The 17,046-nt window shown below is 36.7% G+C and overlaps 1 protein-coding gene across 2 annotated transcripts in view; it reads right to left on the bottom strand.

Annotated features, from left to right (window-relative positions):
• The window catches only part of LOC126810601 (neuronal acetylcholine receptor subunit beta-3), a 74,271-nt gene that overhangs the window by 8,532 nt on the left and 48,693 nt on the right, over positions 1–17,046 (bottom strand). For both annotated transcript variants that reach the window (XM_050535763.2, XM_050535764.2), the window contains exons 3-4: positions 16,036–16,244; positions 1,132–1,241 (exon numbers count right to left, since the gene is read on the bottom strand). In XM_050535763.2, coding sequence (XP_050391720.1) covers positions 1,132–1,241; positions 16,036–16,244 — 319 coding nt within the window. The remainder of the gene's footprint in view (positions 1–1,131; positions 1,242–16,035; positions 16,245–17,046) is intronic.

Here is a 17,046-nt window from a genome sequence, read left to right as displayed (position 1 = left end):
ATAAAAATACAATGGTTCCCAAAAAATCTATGAAAAACAAGTTGAATGGACTCAATGTCATAATGGAAGTCAAAGATTGGTTTCAGCTTTTAGTACCGACAGGCGTAATGTAACAATCTTACTCATTTCAGAACTTATCTAATTTCGTTTATTGAGGATATCTATTCTCATTGATTAAGGATTTTCACATAGCCAACACAGGTTTCTTGTACTTTTGTATTGTATAACTCCTCAACTCAATTGAGATATGGTATCAGATGTTACTTAAAGAAAGAGTAAGTATACCCAATCGCTGCTATATAATTACAATGACAACACTAAAGTATAATGGATAAAAAATGTTTGGCTCTACTTTCATTTTAATTTGACAAGATCTGGCTGACTCTATGTATTTAAAACCATCGTTTCTATTTAGTCAGGTCTAAATATTAAGGCCACATGCAGGTGTAAATGGGGTAAGGGCACGTGATTGTAGACGAGATCGTGGGTTAGGGCTAGTGCCAGTCCTGTTTACATCTGTGACCTTGACGAAATCTGCAGGTGGCCTTAATATTTAGACCTAACCATAAAACATAGAGTACTTTACATTAATTGACAGGTGGATTGGTGAACTGTATTCTGGAATTGGTGTGATTAATTACATATTCTGCTCGAGAGTAAATGTCACTGGATTTGGTGTTCGAGTTATACAATTGATTTGTCATTCTCTTAAAATAGCCATACCACAGTCACACCACATGACTGGTCGGGTGAAATGTAGCGGAATAAACTAATTTAACGAATTGACTTTACATGGTACTTTGATACAAAGGAAATTTGTATTTAATCTCCAATTGCAACTGGTAAGCGATCAAGCGTAAGAAAAGTCTAATGATATGAACATTTTCCAATCCACAGCATGGTTTTAATCATGCGATAAAATAATAAAACGGGGAAAACAACTTTTATTTTACTTCAAATCTGGTGTTTCTGTGGCTTACTTGTATTTCTAATTGCCATATATATATTTTAATACATAATGTCATACAAATTATACATCAAAATAAAAGGACCTGGAAATCCCACAGGACAATCCCAGAAGAATTTTCGGAATGTGATTAAAATGATATAAAGAACCAAAAAGCAACTTACAAGTTATATAAAACTATATCCGGTAGCCATATTTTACTAGAAGGAACCCGTATGAAGAGAATATCATCGTGTTTTTTCGGATCCCATCGTAATAGTATATCGTTCCATTTCTGAAAAATATAAGAAATTGTGTTCAATTTCATTTTGAATACAGATTATTTGAAATAAAATAATATCAGATCACAGAGGTCCAGAACAATCTAAAGTACAAGAACCACTGTAGAAATCCTAAAGTCTATTAAGGAATAAGGGTGCACAACGTCCTAAAGTAGAAGTGCATAAAGACTTATAAGTACAAGATCCATTGTGGAAACCCCTAAATGTATTATGGAATAATGGCCCTGAACAACCTAATGTACAAGAAGCATTGTAGAAACTATAGTATATTCAGGAATAGAGGTACAGATAGATCTAAAGTTCCAGACTCCTGGTAGAAAACTCTATAGCGTATTCGGGAGTAGACCCAAAGTACAAGACACAATGTAGAAACCCCATTAAGTATGTGGGCATAGTAAGGTATAAGTACAAGACCCATTGCAGAAGCCGCTGAAATTCCACAACTTGTACTTAATGATACACCCAATTCATAACTTATCTAAACTTGTTGTAGTTCAGAAAAAGTTATATAATTCTTGAGCTTGATTCAGTAAGTATAAAAATGAAAAACTGTGTTAACCTATCTTTGATATTTATTTTCATTAATTAGTGTAAAGGTTTCGGTAAAAACAAAGCCAGACGTTATTCGCGCCATTTGATTTGTGACGTTAAACTGTCTACAGGTATAATCTTTTCAACGTTGTTTCTATTTATTTCAGTTTTTCCATTGCCAGATTTACCACTGAACAAATGGTTCACGAAAAGGGTCTCCATAATAAATGACAAATAAACCTATAATACATATATAACATGAATATTATTAATACTATTAGTATTATGATAGATTATAGTGGCACCATAAACGTTTAAGTGCTTAGGGCTCCTGAAGAAGGTAATTCCGGCCATGGTCATCTTCTAATGAAAACAGTGGATTGCCGAAGCAATGTCCGTAAGTAGTGACTTCTGGACTGTTTTGACATTCATTTGTTATAACTGACCACATAAATAAATATTATTGGTAGCAGAATTACAAATACCAATTAAATGGTATCAGAACAATACACCAACAGTGTTTAATTAACAAAATACATATTTACATTGTTTCCATCCATGACAAACATTGTTTTCTTAGTAAATAAAAGCTATGTTTTACTGGGCACTATATGGGACGATATAGTCACTAATTGACCGCGTGTGGCTGTTGATTTACTAAACCACTTGATATAAAACAATACAAACTATAATTACCATAGTGTAGGTAATAGCTATTGTTTTTATTGTGAATATTTAAAAACTATAGTGTCATAGTGATAAAGTAACATCAATAACTCTCCACAACCAGTCCTGAAAGCCAGACAAAAGAGACCGGTATCTAAATATTTGTGTACTTAAATCCGCGTTTCGTGCACAGAAAACAGGGACTAGGTGAAACAACAATGGTAAGTATAATAAATATGAGGGACAATGGTATATTTCTATCAGGTATATAGACGTATATTGGTTTAAACTCAGTAACTTATCGATTAGTTAATATATCGATTATGGTCATGTCATCATAATGTACACGATTCAATACAATGGATGATACAGTGAATTATTGTGTCTTTTGTCAACTGTTTATCTTTTATGTCTATTCTAATCGCTTCGCTTGCAGCATTACATAATAATTAAAGGGCATCAGGATGAATAAACAGACACCCACACTATGATGATATCTAACAGAACCAGGTCTATATCACAGATGCATTATGCAAGATTTAGATAAAGAAATGACAGTTATCGCTACAGTATTTTAAAAAAAAAGGATAAAGGAAAATCAATACAGTCAAATTACTTTATTCTGATCGAAATTATGAATGTTTAAAGTTTTGATAACAATAGTGTAGTGCCGATTTTTGTTACTACCATTGTTACGATGATAAACAAGGTTTCACTTATCCATTTTAAATTTCAGTTTAAATTATTAGATGGTGATCATGTTTCAATCCATAGAAAATCACGACCATTGACTATGGGCTTGTCATGTGAATAAATGTCTAAATTAAATAACAATTTATATAACATCTGAAACTAGAAAAGGGATCTGCAATAGGCAAATGTAGCTCTTACATAATTCATCTTTAACCGAAGGCAACAGAAAGATAACATGTTCTGTTTGATCATTTTTAAAATGAAATAACATATGGCTTATCTTTATGAAATAAAACGTCCCTTCCACTGAATACAAAACTTTACTTGCGCAGTGGAAGGAAACCGGATGACTCGGAGAAAACCAATGAGGTTTGGCAGGTAATACTCTACTCCTTCCCACGTCTCAATGACCTATAATGTACATGAGTATAAGAACGTTGCCACATTTCTAAATCACTCTTTTTAGCTACCACTCAACACCAGACTTGGTTTGTGCAGTGTGATTAAACAGAATGACCCAACAGAGACCCACGACCTATGAGGTACAGGCGTTAGAACTTTTGCCCCACCACCACCTTCCAAACCACCTTTTTTTTTTTTTTAAGAACTTCCCAAATATTTAGATATCCTCTTGCCGGAAGGTACTAGCATGATATCCAGGGACACTAATCATTGGTGTTGTTCAAGGAGCAGTTTATGCTTTCTGATTTCTATAACACATTATACCGTTTTTCATTTTTTTTATCTGTACACATACATCCATGCATTTCTGTTCGATCTTTATTTGCATTTCCAAACACCAACTTCCTCTCTTTCTAGATCGTCAGACACTGGAATTGCTTTGACCTTTCACCTAAACACGTAAGCTACTATGGTATATTTCCCTGATCCCGACCTCTGGTAAACATTAATCTTGTTTGTCAACATGCTTCCGGTACAGACAATGCATCACGTGGATGTTAGAAGGCGACATGTTTGATTGTATAAACAAAAATACATACCACTTTTGACCAGCATCATTTATCATATGTGATGAAACTGTCATGGCGGATTAAATCAACCGGAATAAGATGCCATCCCATCTCGAAATAAGGAAACGCTATTGCTAGGCAAAGATAAATTTTATCAAAGAGTCTCGGTTTTGCCACACGACGATAGATGGTGGATGAACAGTATGTCAATTATTTATATTTAACTTAAAGAAAATAATTTTCTTATCGCTATGTCAAATAATACGAAGGAAGTGACGTCAATGGTAGTACCTAGACCACATAAGTAGTATAATGTCAGAATATTTTGCAGTCATTAAGTAAGCTTTAAACAATGCTAATTTTAAATCATGCTCAGTAACTTAGAAATTAAAACAGTTTAAAGGGGAATACCCAGATTACTTATCCGCCAACAATAAAGTTCGTTTAAGTATGCAACGAAAACTCCAAAATGTGACGAATAGGCCTACTGCCTTGTCTGAAAGTTTCAGCTCAATATATTGAGCTATTTGGACGTGATCGCCAAATTGTGAGACTTGCCAAGTAGTAATTAAATCGCACCAGTAACCTGCAAAATGATATTACTGGCTGGAAAACAACAAAAAACAGTATTTCGGGAAGTTGTAGACAGGTACAACTGGACGTTTGTACTCTTTTGAAACCCCAGACGGTCCTACTAACCACCGAAAAAATCGACAAAAGCGTATTTTGGTCAATAGCGTCCAAAGTATTGCGAATAGTGACCAATAAGGAAAAATATGTTATTGATATGCATATTACTGAACCGAATCTAATTAGGTTTTTGGTTTTTAAGAGCACATGTAAAAACTATTCTTAAATGTATTAATAATTTGGTTATAAACTATTATGGCATTGTAAATGTCAAATTTAGGAATTGATAAATAAAATCGATTTTTTAAATTCACATTATGTTTTATACTGAATAATTAAAACGGCTGACATAAAGACGTAGAGCCAGACGTACACACATATTGCTTAGTAACGCCACCAACAAGAGTGGGTGGATATTAACATCACCAGGATTTTATGTACAATGTAAATATAAATTAAGGGCTGTAATTATCTTGAAAGGTAATTAATCTTTTCTAACCGCAACCTACATTTAGATTAATCTCCAAGGTGGTTGAATATATGTACATTCTAATTCATCCTGGAGGCCGATGGCCGAATGGTTAGCGCGTGTGCGTTGAATCATAAGGTCTGTCATTGAGTCAACTGGCGTAGTTTCGATTCCCCGGTTGTACATGACAAGGAGTAGGGTCGACCAATCTCGTAGGTTTTCTCCGGGTACTCCGGTTTCCTCCTACTGCTAAAGCACCCTACGCGTAGGCGAATTATTGAAATGAGAGTGAACCATATGTAAGTCCCGAAATGACCTAGTTTGTGTCGAGTTGGCGTTAAACTCCTCCCTCTCTCTCTCTCTCTCTCTCTCTCTCTCTCTCTCTCTCTCTCCGTGGTCAGATGTTAGTAGTAAAGCATGTAAACCACCGGGAGGGAAAAGCAACAGTGGCCAGATGTTAGTAATAAGACATGTAAACCACGGGGAGGGGAATGCTACAGTGGTCAAATGTTAGTAATAAGACATGTAAACCACGGAGAGGGGAATGCTACAGTGGTCAGATGTTAGTAATAAGACATGTAAACCACGGGGATGGGAATGCTACAGTGATCAAATGTTAGTAATAAGACATGTAAACCAAGGGGAGGGAATGGAACAGTAGTCAGATGTTAGTAGTAAGACATGTAAACCACAGCGGTCAGAATGTTAGTAGTTAGACATGTAGGCGAAATAAGATATGTAAACTTAAATAAAGCTAATTCACACACTGGCCAGTTTGGTAGTCTGTAGCAACGTTAAACCGTTATAGTTTGTGATGTTACCAAACAAACGTTATAACCGGACTTTACTTTATCTGTAGCACTGATGATGACCTTAACCAATAAACGACAGCACTTGTTAAAAATCACACAACAACGAAATGCTCCAAAGTCGAGTGTTCAGATACGGCGTGACATCAACCACTTGATCGAGAACAAACGGCTATTAAAACCCCCCAGAAAAAATGATAATAATAATAAAAAGAAAACAATTTCAGAAATGGATTGTTCCTGGTTAAGTGCAAATTATAAAGTAGGTTTTTAAGCAGTAGAGGATTAAATGTAATGGCTTTACAACTCTTGTCGAGGACATAACACACACTTTATAGACATATAAAGTCTTACATAGTCTGTTCTTATTTAATCAAACGTGTTGACTTGGAATCCCCCAGGTATTGAATATTCAAATGTCAATGCGGATCGTTATTTACTCAAAACATTTGCGATACTTACAATTGATTTCCATTGTTACAAAGAAAAAATTGCAATGAATTCCACCGCCACCAGTGAATTGAATATGTCATCAAGTATTGGACTCGGAAACATACACGGAATTTAAATGCGCGTTTTTATCAGTTTAATAGTTTTGTGTGATTGTGGAGGAAGAGAGGGTGTCAAGTTAATTTAGTTTAAAACTATCTGACTTCAAGTCATGTTGCTTTCTTTAGGATCGAAGGGATTACTCTCCAAGTCTAATCTACCCGAAAATTAAGAAAAGAAAGAATCCCAAACCCCCCATAAATATCCAATCATATCGGTTTCTGTGGCCATTTGCAAAAGAAAAGTAATTACCAAAGACATGCTAAGAATGGTTCAGAAAAAAACCCTGGTGCAGGAGTTCAAATATACCATAGATCAAGTGGGATATTTATTTCAATTGTATTTTAAAGCCGCTGACCGTAATCTGTATTTTCTGATACTATCTAATATTTCATGGCTTCATTCACGCTAAGATGTACTCTAATTAATTAACTTAATTTAAAAAAAATATATTAATGGTAGATAATTGTCAGGCTTGGTTTTGAATCGGGTTAAAAAGAGGCCCCTCAAAAGATTTTCGCTAAGGTGGCGCTGGATTGTGTTCCTCTTATAGATGCAACTTTCACATTATTGTAGTTTTCAATGCATTTCAAATTCATCAAATGACAGACAGAGACTTTATTTTCATTCTATCAACTGTTTATATAGGCGCGAATGTTTCCAACCTGGAAAATGAAGCGAATTTAAAGTTGCAATTTCCACTTAAGGGACAATATTTCATGCAGGCACCTTATCATCTAGGTGATAATTAAAAATTAGATTTTTATTTATTTCCTTTTCCAACTATATTAAAATCATTAAAAATAACAATAACAAATGCCGTTTAGTCACCGCGTTAAAGAAATGTTGCAACCCTGATAAAACCTTTTAACTAATATTCATACCTAATCATTTTACGAAACGAAAAACCCCCCAAAAAAACCAAGGCTTCATTTAAAGAACAACAATATCCCCAACGAATACAAAATATTGCTAAGCCGTTCATGTAACGAAAAAGAATAGTCCCAAGATATAAGAAAATATTGCCAAGGCCTTCATGTAAAGAAAAAGAATACATGTAGTTCCAAAAGAATAAAGCGACTGCTTTAACAGTAATTTTAATTTATAACAACTTGATAGATAACGCTACCCGAAATTAGAGGTTTTAGACGAGAAAAAGACCACTAGGCTATTCAACAAAAAGTCATCTGAGGCCAACTATAAAACCCATGCTAGATATTTGATATGAAAGTAATTAAGTTAGTTTTCTCTTCTCTACGGTGATGATTTGTTCTTGTCAGATGCTAGGGTATCAATCCATATTCAATGTCCCGTTCAGCAAGTGATAAAGTATTAAATAGAATTTGTCCAGAAACAAAGCGTGAACATAAAATGTTTCTTATCAAAAGCGATTATCCGCAGATTTTGCTACTGTCTGATTATTAAAACGCACCGTGATATGGTTCTCAAAAGATTACGATTTAAATGGTTTTAAGGATTAACTGAAGATCTGTTTGTTCAACTGTTAGAACGTTTACGGTAAAGTTTTTGAACCAAGTGGTTATAATGACGTCAGTCGTCGGCGTGGTCCAGACATGTTGACGTCGCCTAACGCAAGTAGCTATCTCAACAAATTGTGAAAAAGATCAATTTATTTTAACCTAGTCAAACCCTGTCACTCTATAATTATGTTGTCTCTCCGTTTCATTTTATATTTTCAATAGTCAGTCCGACAATCGGTGTAAGATAATTCCACAGGCATTCCAATGCTTTACCAGGACAGAGATTTAAAAGGCATATTCATGTTTGTCAGTTACTAGTGCTACTCGTTGGTTATTTTCTATATATCTCTAGATTCCTATGTTCTGGCACACTCAGTTGCAAAACAATCAGTTCTGGACGCCCTGTGATATCTAGATCTGGTGTCTGCATCACAGATTCCAGCAGAATAAAAGATTGCAATAAATGCATGGAATGGCATGCCATGGTAGACAACCTGTCGGTGGCCATTATTAATTATTAGTTGAATTAGTATATTATATCTATCAAGTTACGGTTATTGCAGTTAAGAGTAATATTACTTGCAGAAAAAAAGTATGAATACTCTGTGAGTTTTGTGATGTTTTGAACGGATTATTAGTAAATATCTTAAATGAGTGATTATCAGTAAATATTGAACTGTCCGTAAAATTCATGTGAATGAGTTTTTATTAGTAAATATTAAACTATCAGTGAAGATTCATGTGTTAATGAGTTATTATCAGTAAATATTAAACTATCAATAAATATTACAATAATAATAAATATTAAAGAAAAAAGAATGTATGTTGAACTATAGTGTATAACTTATATACAGATATTAGTGAATATTGAACAGTAAGTAAAATTTGATTTATCAAGTTATAATTCACCAATCATGCCAATAAACCTATATTCCCCAAATTACTCGTTTGTCTTTGATAACTGTTGAGGTAAATCCAAACGTAGATTACAACCTGCTGACAGACTCTACTACTACTACTACTACTACTACTACATCATTCCCGATTGCACTCATATCCATTTACAGCTTTTATGTTTCACAATGATCGCATTTGATTTCTTTAAGGGGGGTTGGGTGGCTGAATGGTTAGCGCGTGCGCGCTGTACCATAAAGTCTGTCATTGAGTCGACTGGTGTGGTTTCGAATCCCCGGTTGTACGTGGCAAGGAGTAGGGTCGCCTGTCCAACCTCGTGGGTTTTCTCCGGGTCCTCCGGTTTCCTCCCACTGCTAAAGACCCCTACGCGCAAGCGAATTATTGAAATAAAATTAAACCATGTGTTAGTCCCGAAATGACCTGATTTGTGTCGAGTGGACGTTAAACCCCATTTCTCTCTTTCTCTCTCTGATTTCTTTAAGTCCGTTTATTTGGCCAGAATTAGACTGTGTAAAGTACGATCAAAGATGCAATACTGCTGACTTATTGGGTCTACCCCCCCCCCCCCACACACACACTCAAAAATAATGATACCAACACTATAATCATGTTTGATAACAGTATATCTCTACAATCATTTTATCGTTTGGCATTAAACGACCCAAAAGTTTGCAATTTAATTTCCACAAAATAAACTCTGAATAACTACTTTATCGAGCACGCACATAGTTCAAACCAATCCCATGCAGTAATTTGTAAAACTGCATTTATTTCTCAAACATTCACAAACAAATTTATACAAATTGACGCAAACTGATGTATTGTAACTTAATAATATATTTATGATGACAATGCGAATAAAAACATTTTTGACAATTCCTTTTCCTAACTACAATATTATAGAACATAAATCAAGAAGGTGGACAATTTTTATTTTGACAACATGGTCAATTCGCTGATGATAAAATATGTATTGCATGATTTAATAACGAACAAACGAATCCATTATATTACAAATATAAAACTGAAAACATTACAATCTGCACCAAAATAACAATGGGGTGTGTATTCGCAATCAGATTACTGACAAATAATTCAAAACATCTTTTCACCCAAATCGCAATATTTTCCTGTAAAACGATTCATTCATCACATTTCAAACAATAGAAAGCATAAATAAGAAATCGGCAGTAAATCAAATGTCAGTCAAGTTATGAAAATAGTGTTTCTTGATAATGTCAACTCGATCACAATGGCTGTCTTTTATATTAAATTGTGAGGCAATTGTGTGGTGGGTTCATCACTCAACTGTTTTGAGCAGGGAAACATAATCGATGATCGATCAAAATGGCGTCATTAATCTGATTTTTGATCTGATTCTTTATATAAGATTGAACTAATCACTCTTCTTACTGGAAATTATTGACTTCGACCTTTATTATATAGGGGATTCATTGATAAAAAATATTCGGTTTAGGTATACACATTAAAAGTCAAAAATATGAAGAAATCGGTAAGATGTCTGAAAGTTTGAGCTCAAAATATGCATAGTGTAATAACAGATAAATAATTCAATAAATAACTCATTAAGGAATTCCATCGTATTAGGGAATCGCGACGACACTTACCACTATAATAACAAAGGTCAGATCTAAATATTAAGGCTACCTGCAGATTTCGCCAAGGTCACGAGATGTAAACAGGGTTAGGGTACGTGATTGTTGCCGAGGATTGTGGGTTAGGGTAAGGGTTAGGGGCAGGGTTAGCGTTAGCCCTGTTTACATCTCGTGGAGCCACGGTGGCTAGGTGGGTAAGGCGCTGGCTCGCTGGCCTGGAGGTCGGGTGTTCGATCCCTGCATTGGCCGAGAAAGTTCATCCCGATTTTCCGACGTGGTTTCCCCTTGTCAGTGATGCAGGGCGGAGGGGCTGACAAGGACAGCTGTCTAGTCCTTCGGATGAGACGAAAAACCGAGGTCCCGTGTAAACATTGGAATGCACGTAAAAGATCTCTTGGCAGTTGGAATTCGATATAGAGTAGGCGATAGTGCCGCTGCCCGGGCAAAATTTCCCTCATAGCACACTGTATGGCGTATGCCCGTCTTCATTAGCCCAGTATAGGAGCAGAACAGTAGGACGTTAAACCCCATTTCATTTCATTTCATTTCATTTCATTTCGTTTACATCTCGTGACCTTGACGAAATCGGCGGGTGACCATAATATTAAGACCTAACCCTATAACAACCCCAACAGTCAACCTATATAGACAATGGGAGTTTGCATTTCATTTAAAAAGAGATCCAGATAGTCGCAAGGACCTAGTACAAGAGTCTGCAAGACACTTTCACCACACGTTAAGCATCTGTATTTACTGAAATTATCATGTATATATAGGAATGTTCCATTACAGAATAAAGTAACCCCTAAATATTGGTAGAGTTAAGTGAACTTTTCTTTCAGAAACCCAGTGAAAAGTGGGACCTCTCATCCCCCGACCCGGGCTTTCATTAGTATTATACCATATAGGCTATTTGAGTCTTGGAAGTCTGCAGTTGACCTCGGGCATCACCGAACCTTTAAACACGCAACTGTCGCATGCGTTACCCCTGATAATAAGGTACCGTGCGCTTCTTCTCGATCAATGCCTTCCTTATAATTCAAATAGAGAACCAACAAATCTACTTACTGTAGAAAAACAACATTATTTTTATAAGATGTTTTTTTATTTTTGGATTTTGAGCATACCATATGTCAAACTTCATGTAACTCTCTCCATAACCATTGTTGAAAGTGGGAATTGGAAAAGAAACTCTTGGTTGAGGACAACGGTTCCTGGAGTTTTATTTGCATGTGTAAACATTATCACGTCTATGTCCAAGATAAATGGCGGGAACATTTTATAATCAATGTCTGTATACCTGTTAATCTTCACCTTCTGGTGGATGTTATCAGATTATGAAATTGATGACTTAACACACGAATCTCGAGGTTTCGTTTTATCCCAAGACATGTTCACACTGTAGAACTTAGAAGTGTAAATGATGATAAAGTCTGATCGTGACCCGTTGGTGTAAATTAAAGGATTCAAATTACCCGTCTCGTCTCGTGTTTCTGAATGCCAGTAGCCTTGAAACCCCGAAGGGGGAACAACGAGGTCACCCCACCCTCAATTTCTGAGAAATGGGGTGCGGTGGAGGAGATATCTTTCGCTAACTTAAAGATACATTATGGGGGATTAGATAAAGAGCTGGCAGTTCTCGCTATAATAGTTAAAAACTAGATAATGTAATGGGAATTTGCTGAAAATTACAGTCAAATTGATACACTCTGAACCGAGATTTTAGCAATTGAATTTTCGGCCTAGCCTCGATCATCATTACTAAAGTCGGTACGATAAAAAAAAACATAGTCTCGATTATCCATTTCATGATTAAATTATGAATGGAAGTCTTACAGCAACATAAACATCTCAGGCTAGCGATGGCATCTAATTATTAATTTAAATAACATTTCAGGCCTAAAGAAAGACCTGCAATAGGCATATTTAGCTCTTGCATAATGTATGTTTAATTTACAACATTTATAATTTACCCATCAAGACGCATTAACTATGGGGATACTAGATATTTTAAAGGGTGTTTTTTTCTATTGTTAGCTAAAAGTTCAAATTAGCAGTTTGAGTCTTTCCTTTTATTATGGAAATAGGAACTGACAACTTGCAAAAAAACACCATAGCGTAGGTCGCTATTCTGGATAACTTGCTTTCCGGTCAATTGCTGATTGGAGTAATGTTATTTTAGATAATTTAGGTATCGATTCAATTCCATTATATGATTAGCAGAAGCTTAATCTGAGTTAAGAAATGTCTGCCTTAATATTACTAACACACACACACACACACACCCCTCCAATAAATTCCTACATAATAAAAATGATGTCAAAAGATTATAGGTTGTCTTATGGGGCAGGCAGTTCAAGGGCGGGGGATAGGTTTACTAAGCGACATAAAACCTCTAATTACATTTTAGAAATATTCTCAGATATAACCTACTAGGAAACGAGCCTTCCATTTGACCATTTTTCCAAATGTTCTTAACGGGGACGGGAGAGACACCCTCCATCCTCCGCACCACCCTTAATATTTGTGCCGCTCAGCAGAGAGCCCACCCAAGCTATGCTTTCAGGCTGACCAGGTTCACTGCACTGAACAAAACTCTTACCGTGGAACCTTTTCCTTTATTATTACATAAGCAAGGTACAAATGATTAAAGAAGTCAACGTCCAAAATTATCTTTTGATTCGGCGTCGGCTTTTGGACTAAGGCTTTCGTTTGTTTCATTTGTGATCTCGTGTTGCGAAATTCCCATAGCGGTTTTACATATTTGAAAGTAATTATTTGTTTCTTTTATAGCGACAAACCAAATTACTTCTTTGTTGAACGTGGACTCGGTGGAATGGAATTTTGTAATATCTTGTTTGTTTCTCCTTACTTGCTCTTTCAGTTAATAATTTATCGTGTATTAAAGTTCGCTATATCGTGATATTATCACCCAATCTCATTTCGATTCCACAAAGATTTAATAACACGCACAGAAACGAGGCATTATCAAACATTATGTCAAACTTAAAATGTTTTAGTGTCAATTTAACATTGTTAGTAAAATAATACACAGATCGTAGGAGTAATCTGAACATATCTGGTGAAAAAAATATCAATAGGGAACAGTTTGTTCTATGTGAAACTTGCAAACATAATAATTAGGACATAATGCGCATTGGTTACACCATATACATCTCTATGTTATATTTTTACGTTTCGACTGATGTCGGTCGTGTATCGCGCTTACGACGAGCGGTTTCAAATATGTTACTGCAACTCATAAATGTAGTACCAACTAATTAATCTCAACGACTCGGTCATCATGGATTCTTGTAAAACTAGTTTTTGACCGCCTGCAAATATACTATTCAAAAATAGTAGGGGATATTTGATTTTTAAGTGTTATTAAAGTCACCTAATGAAACTGACGAAGAAACAAATGACAAAATGAAATGAAGTTCACATTCATCGATTTATTCCAAATGATCGTTAGACTAAGTAAGGCACAGACTGACCATTATAAGGGTAAAATGATACCCGGGGTCAAACAGCAAAGTTACCACAGCATCACAACCAAGTCAGTAACGGGTAAATCCTCCTCTGTTTGCCAAACAAGCATTGATCCGACGTGGCATACTCCTAATGAGACGTCTAAGGTCATTTTGGTCCAGATTGTCCCATTCCTGTTGCAACGCAGCAGCAAGTTCTTGGACATTGGCAGGACGTTGTTGACGTTGACGTAACCTCTGTCCAAGCATGTCCCAGACATGCTCGATGGGGGAGAGGTCGGGACTCAGTGCTGGCCAAGGTAATGTGGTGATGTTCTGTTGTTGGAGGTAACCTGTAACGATCCTGGCCCTGTGACATCTTGCGTTGTCATCCTGGAAGATGAAACGGCGGCCATGACGTCGTGCGAACGGCACAACATGGACTGACAAGATGTTGTCCCGGTAGTACTGGCCTGTAACACGCCCTGCAACAACATGTAAAGCCGTTCTTCCAGCAACAGTGATGCCTCCCCACACCATAACAGAACCACCCCCAAATCGATCATGTCTGATGACGTTAACGTCTTGGAAGCGCTCGTTTCGACGACGCCACACCCTCCTACGTCTGTCCAAAAAATCAACAGTGAACCTTGACTCATCTGAAAACATCACATTGCTCCAGCGTCGATTATCCCAGTGTTGACGATCCCTACACCAACGACGTCTTGCCTGAATGTGATGATCTCTCAAACAAGGGATCACGCGAGGACGTCGGGCGCGAAGGTGACCCCTATGCAGTCGATTCCGAATCGTCTGGCCACTCACTCTCACACCAGTGTCTGTTTGAAGACGAGCGCTGATCTGATTTGCTGTGATGACACGATTTCTCAAGGCCAAGGTACGGATAAATCGATCCTGGGCTTGAGTTGTCGCCCTTGGTCGACCTGAGCGTGGTCTGTCCTGTACAGATTGTGTATCACGGTATCTGGACCATAGCCTGCTTATGACAGACTGAGAAACATTCATCGTCCGCGCCACAACCGCCTGTGTTGTGCCGATCTGTAGCATGCCAAGGGCACGTAACCTTTCATTTTGGGTAAGCCGACGCATATCAAAATTTGTTTTCTGGTCACTAAAACAATTAAACTGATGTTTCCACCCTGGAATTCAATGCCACAATGACTGTAACATTCAAAGTCAGAGTCGTGCAAATCTTGGGTTGGACCCCCATGATGATCCCAAGCATCACCTGCATTCCATGCGGTAGCTATTGGTGCGTTTGGGCGTCACATGTAACTGGAAATGTTTCTTCTGTTAGGTTCTATAGTGACTTTTTTCGTAGTCATTTGCATATTTTAGTATTATGCCCCCAAAATCAAATATCCCCTACTTTTTTTGAATAGTATAGTATTAGGGAGTTTTATTGAGACGTACTATTTGGCGACTGGTTGCAATTGCGTTACAGCGACTCATGTACGCAATACCAACTAATTAATCGTGACTACCCGGTCATCATGAGTTCTTGTAAAAGTAGTTTTTGACCCTCTGCAAATAGTCTCAGGCAGTTTTAGAGCGACTGGTACGTAGCAGACAGCTTTTACTTAGTCACATTAGTGACATGAGTTCATCTGTGACTATCAAGTTGTCGCGCAGGCCAAGATAGGATTTGGTTTACAAGTCCATCGATAAGCGATGTAACTAACACATTACAGAACACAACTCGACACTTTATTTTAAACTAAAACAAGAGGTCCCCGTTACTTTAATACTTGACATGAAATTACGTCTAACGTCCTACTTTTCTGCAACTGCTGGGCTAATGAAGACGGTCATACGCCATGCATTGTGCTATGAGGGAAACTGTTCCCGGACAGCGCCTACTCTTATATCGAATTTCAACTGTCAATATTGTTTTTTTACGTGCACGCCAATGTGTAAACGGGACCTCGTTTTTCTTCACATCTGAAAGACTAGCTTTAATACTTACATAATGGTACCAGATATTACTCTTCAATACTTGATTCGTTTCGTCAACATCTAAAATCTGTATTAAAGACAGTCCAAAATATACAGTTAAACTATCTGATGTGTTGACGACGGGACGCCCGACTTTACCCTGACGTTCATATCTTTCTAAGAGTTTCTTTATTAATACCTTCTCCGCCGATATAACTTCCTTAGTATTATTACCAAAACCTGAAAATACAAATAAATACACAAATGGTCATAGATGCTTCGGTTTAACGTCATCTTGTTCGATTTCAATGTCACTCTTCTCATCTGGAAATAAGGGACACTTCATTTTGTTCAATGTAACGCACTTTAAATTTATTTTGAAATTGATTTAAATAGATCAGCCATCTTTATTAGCCCAATCGGTTCAGAAAAGGAGGGCGTTAAAGCACACTGCATTTCGTAAATGGATCGCTATTTGTACGCTGATATTCTACCATGATCAAGTATCCGGAAACATAAAGTCATATACCCGAATGCCGAGTTTCTGGGGTAAATCGAAGATATAAAAGAGGTCAGCGATTAGCAGAATGTGTTGAGCCTCTCCTTTGGATGAAATATACCTTGGGCGTTTCCCTGCAAAGACACTGTGTCTTATCCAAATAAGCTGAATCAAGCCTATTTTTGTGACTTCCTCTGGCCAGTTTCTTAGGAAACACTTGTCTACGATATCATCTTTGGTGGCAGTGGACGAAAAACTCCAGGAACGAACGAACGAAGCAGAATGGAAATATTGTCTCCTTGGGTGAACGTTAATTGGGATAGCGAAAACATTTGAAAGTATTTAAGGATATATAGTACAGCGTTTTAACGCGGAACTGCGAGCCATTAGTTTTGATAGCTTTTTAATACGTTTATGACTAATGCGTGTTTTGGTGAGATTATTTTTGATATGTCGTTCTGTCTGAAATAAGTTTGTCTCTGAATAATTTGACATGTGCAGATTTCGTATTACGCAGTCACGATTACAGACCAATTAAATAAA

This window comes from Patella vulgata, chromosome 2, assembly GCF_932274485.2.
Source record: "Patella vulgata chromosome 2, xgPatVulg1.2, whole genome shotgun sequence".
In the NCBI taxonomy this organism is placed as follows: Eukaryota; Metazoa; Mollusca; class Gastropoda; family Patellidae; genus Patella; species Patella vulgata.
The sequence above is the reverse complement of the archived record's forward strand: the minus strand, read 5'-3'. Positions and strand labels throughout refer to the sequence as shown.